Consider the following 5040-nt stretch of genomic DNA (forward strand, 5'->3'; position numbering starts at 1 on the left):
TTCGCGTTGCGGCCTTTCATAAAAACACACAATCGCCGTGTGCTTCGCTGCATTACATCTGTTATCTGCCCAACAATCAACCCTCATCTTGAAAGCCAAGGATTGTGTATTCAGATAACCAAGTGCTCCTGGATTAAGTTGCACAACCAACAGGAGCCCACTTCAAACCAAAAGTCACCTCTGGCACTAATTTACTCTTTTGCCTGGCTGTCTCTGGGCCTTTCCCCATAAATTGGCTTCTGCAGCGCAAAGCAAATCGCTGGGTGGAGCGACAAGCACTTGCCACGGCCGATGAACTCAGGTGTCCAAATCAACCAACGATCACCCCTCAGGACGCCTCCAGCATTTCTTTGCCGCACTGGTCGAACTTTGAGGACAATTAATTCTGCCCGGGCGCTATTGCCCACTCAAACGCTTTGTCAAAACTCAAACTCCCACAGATCAACAACCTTGTCCCAGATACTCTTCTCAAGTGTCATTTGACCGCAAACAACGACTTATTATTTACTTGGTCGACTTCACTGCTATCAACTGCACCTCCATAGGCTCGTGCATAAACATTAATTCCTGTGGCTCTCCTTTCCACCACAGATCTACGAGGGAGTGATCCTACTGTACATTTCTGGCAATCTCGAATCAGCACCCTGTCACATCCACTGCTCTCCTCGATCTAGTCTTTGGTCTGAGCCCAATACTGCACAGACCCGGGAAAAGAACCACAACCAACCAACCAACCAACCAACCTATTTGCTTGTATATTGTCTGTCCTTCCCCAGCTCGACTCTAAATCTTCCTCAACTCAACTTTGTTATCGGCCTTACATATCTCAGCACCTTTCAACCTTGATGTGCGTAAACTCTCATTCTCTTCAGAGTTTCGCTTAGGATTAGAGTCTCGCAAGCACGAAACTCTCCCGTAAGGCTCCGTCTGGTCTGTGTAACCGACTGCAGATCATCATTTCTTACCTAACATCATGTCAACCGGCGGAGCGGCACTTCAGCCGACCTTTCACGGTCATGTAGCTACGACTCAAGACGCTCTAGTTCTGTTCGAAGCATGTCTGCAAGGCCATCTCTCACATGTTCCACGACGACCACATGACCGAGAACGTAACAGCCTGATCAGGAGTGGTTGCATCTTCATCTATGAGGAGAATGCCTCTGGCATCAAGAGATGGACGGACGGTGTCACCTGGAGTCCTAGTCGCATACTCGGAAACTTTCTGGTCTATCGTGAGCTGGATAAACCGTTCCCACCCGGCGAGAAAAAGCGGGCGATGAAAAAGCAACAGCGACGGCCCAGCCGACCTGGAGAGCCTTATGCCAGACCCGAGGCCGCTTCCTTCTCCGACGGTGGAAGTCAATCATCAGCCTACGGTGGTGGGGAGCGAGCAGCAACTGAAGTTGAAAGACAACTAATTGGATCGCTAATTGACTCGTACGGCTTCAAGCAGGATGGTTTGGTCAAGAAGACGATGAGTGTCACTGTACAAGGCGTGACGCACCATCTGGTCAGCTACTACAACGTCAACGATGTTATCCAGAACAATCTCCGAACACCTTCACAGACGGACAATCTCCAGTATATTCGACCTCGAGCCGAACTTACTTCCAAGCAAAGCTTCCGGTCGCCAATTGAGGATGTGGACGAGGTTGATGCAGGCCCTTCACCATATGGCTATCGAGTCAACAATCAAGCCTACATTCAAGACTACAAGCAACAGCAACCATACTACATGCCTCCAAACTATCAACCGATGACGCAGCAACAGCCCCCAAGCGGAGCACCGTACTCCATAGGTGTGCCATCGATTGGAGGTTCCTACATGCCTTCGCCCGTCCCGGCCTCGCACATTCAACCAAGCCGCAATGAATACAGCCAATATGATCAAGCCTCATACAGCCGAAGCTATGAATCTCTCAACAACTCGATCCCTCCATCGTCAAAGCCAATTCCACCAACGCCTACATCCATGCCATCCATGGTTCCAGACAGAGGCCAAACCCAAGCGGGCATGTATCCTCCAATGAGCATGCAACGACCTATTGATAACCTCAGCCCCGTTTCCATCGACTCACGGAACAACGTGCCATATCGCGCCAATCACTACCCAGTGAACTCCAGTCAACCAAACATGGATCATACGCGACAGAGTCAACCTTCTCCCACACAGGTCAAATATGAGGACCGTAGGGAATCCAGCCAACAGCCATCTCATCTTTACCACGGCTCAAGGCCAGGCTATTATCCCGACGGTGCTGGACAACCCATGGGATCGTCGCAATACTCCCAGCCTGGACAGTTGGGACAGTGGCAGGGACAAAATCATCCACAACAGTAAGTCAAAGCGCCTGGACGAGCATCCTTCCGAAGCAACTCATATTCATCCTCATGGTTTCGGCGATCACTGCGTGTTCGTGCACAAGCTTTGGGACTTCTCATCTATGCGGTCCGAATTGATATGAGCGCTTTCTGACATCCGGGGCCGAACTAGGCAAATGAGTGTTCAGCACTTCATCACCCCCCTGAATGCGAATTAGTGAAGCTCGCACATCCAGCACGGACCAGTCAAAGTGTGCTACTGGGCAATCATCGAGACCAGCACGCTGGAGCCTCATGTTGGAGAGCATTGCATGGGCCACGATTTGGACCCAGCGCTTCCTCGCGTAATCTGGCGATGCGGATTTGGGGAATGGTCAGAATGGCTGCGTTCATTCAATGTTACAGTACCTTTCATTGTTACGGATTTGACTACCTAGGTAATACGATTGGGCATCGGTAGTAGGGGTGGTGCGGAAGATTGAGAGAATGGACAATTGGCCTTCTCATTGTGAATACGAGATGTTTTGGGGACGGGGATTGTGATTTAGCTGTCAATGAACAATCCAGCATCAGAAATGGATACGATCAGCAAAAATGGTTGGGGGAAGCACTGATTACTAGCGAAAACGGATCGGCATGAATTGTGGTCATTATTATTTCTTTTAGAAAGAGCATGGTGGCTTAGATCCCTGAAGCTGGACTGACATTCGCTTCAGGAATCCACTCTTACGACTGGCAGTGGCAGCTCCATATGTCGTTGCAGAACAGCGGGACATTTGTACGAAATGGTGTTGTGGTGGTTGGAGGTAAACTCGGATCAACAGAACAGGTAGTGATATACATCGGGTCTACTTGCACATTCTTACTCTGTGCACACGAGGACCCTGCTGTTTCATCTTTGGAGCGTACACTAGCACTTATCTAGGTACATACGTGAGATTGAGCGTCTTTCACACGCCATCGAAAACTAGTATTCGTAAAGCCCGTGAGACCACGTGATCCACTACAATAATTTATTGGGGTATGGATCCCGATTTGGATGCGTGCATCATCGACAACCCTGGAGCACGAGCTTTGACACAACATTTCTGAGCTCAACCAATCGCTTTACTACCTCTTTTTTCAATCTTCATAGACATCGACAGACATTGATTTTCCTGGCGTGATGCTGGCCACGCCCGGTGCGCGCAGTTTCGATGTCCACAATCCTGGCCATCTTGGGACGCTTGCATCCTGCAGGAAATCAACAGACATCAAGACCTGTTTTTGCCCAAGTTGAGGCTCCAGGCCGTGAGCGACTGACTATGAGCCATGAAACCTACCAGTATATCGGGTGTGCCGACCGCAGCAGACTTGTTGAAGGACTTGAGCTTACCTCTGGTGGTCTCGTCTTGACTCCATGCTGCTGCCGATCCCTTGAGTACATACCATTCATGTGCTACCAGCCCGACAAGGATTGGGCTAGTGCAGACAACAATTGAAGCTATGCTGCGCCTATGCGGAGAGCCTTGTAACGGCGTGTTTCAGGCAGAGTCAGATTACACTTCCTCGAAGGGCATGGCCAGCAGCGGTACAGCTAACAAGAAGGTACGCGTATTTATGCATTGGTTCTCGGATCACCACCTGGGCCAAATCTCGTGGTCTCGTCGAATTCGGATCGTTTCCAGGGTACACTATAGCATGTCATGCTTTCCTCCAAGGCTATCCAGATGTTGAAGTCTATGCGTTGACGGTACTTTCCGTCCTGCATGGCATATCAAATCCGAGAAGTGAAGGGCCCATTTTGCATCCATGCGGGCACGACAGTTGTCTCAAATGCCGCGACATGGACCCCCTTGCGGTTTTCTTTCACGGTCCCTGCTCTGGCCTCATATTTAGTGCATGATATGCTGCCTGAGTTTTTGATCACGGCCGTTTGACCCTTGTCGAGCTCCGCGCGAAATGGTCCTTCAATGACGTTCGAGAATTAACCCTGCCACGGTCAGAGACTAGGTAGAATGCGCGAATGACATCTTAAGATGTACAAAGATTGTCTTCTATAAGGTAAGCGTTCCAGCGACTCTTGCTGTACTGGTTCCTATGTTGTCGTCCCTACCGAGTGTATTCATATTCATGACTGAGCACAGAAATTATGCTAGATCATGAAGTCTCCTATCCAATAACGTCGCCCATACTTAGGTTACACAGCGCTAGTTAATGCGCACTACCCGCAATGCCAAGTTACTGGGGAGCTTTATTCTGACCATGCCAATCGATAAAAGTCTCCACCATACCCTTGCTGACACGACAGAGGCCGTGCGCGATATCGCCTGGGTGGGTCGACTCTACCTGACAAGCGTCCGTTGCCGATCTGTCACGTTCTCAAAAGACCCGTTGCGTTCTCGAATTTATCGGGCACGATCGTTGTGCAAGATCATGGGTGAACAAGAATCGTGCAGGGGTCAGCTTGAAGCCTGTTACTAATGTCCTGTTTATGTCACAATAGGTTTATACGCTTATCTGAAGTCGCTCAACCGAGGCTGCCAATAGATTGGTCTGGGAAAGGATCTGTCGAGTCATGTCAGGCTATCACACATCCGTTTGAGGTGACCAGCCTACGGGGGTCCTCTACGCAATCTGCTTTACCCAATACCGAAAATCAAGATTGAACTTTCGGCAAAGATCGGAACTAAAGTAGTTTTGAACTCAGTGCCCACGACATTCTTCCAAGCACTAACT

At 49.7% G+C, this 5040-nt stretch overlaps 1 protein-coding gene across 1 annotated transcript; it reads left to right on the forward strand.

The window, feature by feature from the left end:
* Positions 1–973: 973 nt before the first annotated feature.
* Positions 974–2341, forward strand: LTR84_006065 (uncharacterized protein; the record flags this gene model as incomplete). Its single annotated transcript, XM_064849628.1, has 1 exon — positions 974–2341. One exon carries the CDS (start codon positions 974–976, stop codon positions 2339–2341), a length of 1368 nt encoding a protein of 455 aa, XP_064703383.1.
* Between the last annotated feature and the right edge of the window lie 2699 nt (positions 2342–5040).

Source organism: Exophiala bonariae, assembly GCF_035927105.1.
Source record: "Exophiala bonariae strain CCFEE 5792 chromosome Unknown scaffold_23, whole genome shotgun sequence".
NCBI classification, from domain to species: Eukaryota; Fungi; Ascomycota; class Eurotiomycetes; order Chaetothyriales; family Herpotrichiellaceae; genus Exophiala; species Exophiala bonariae.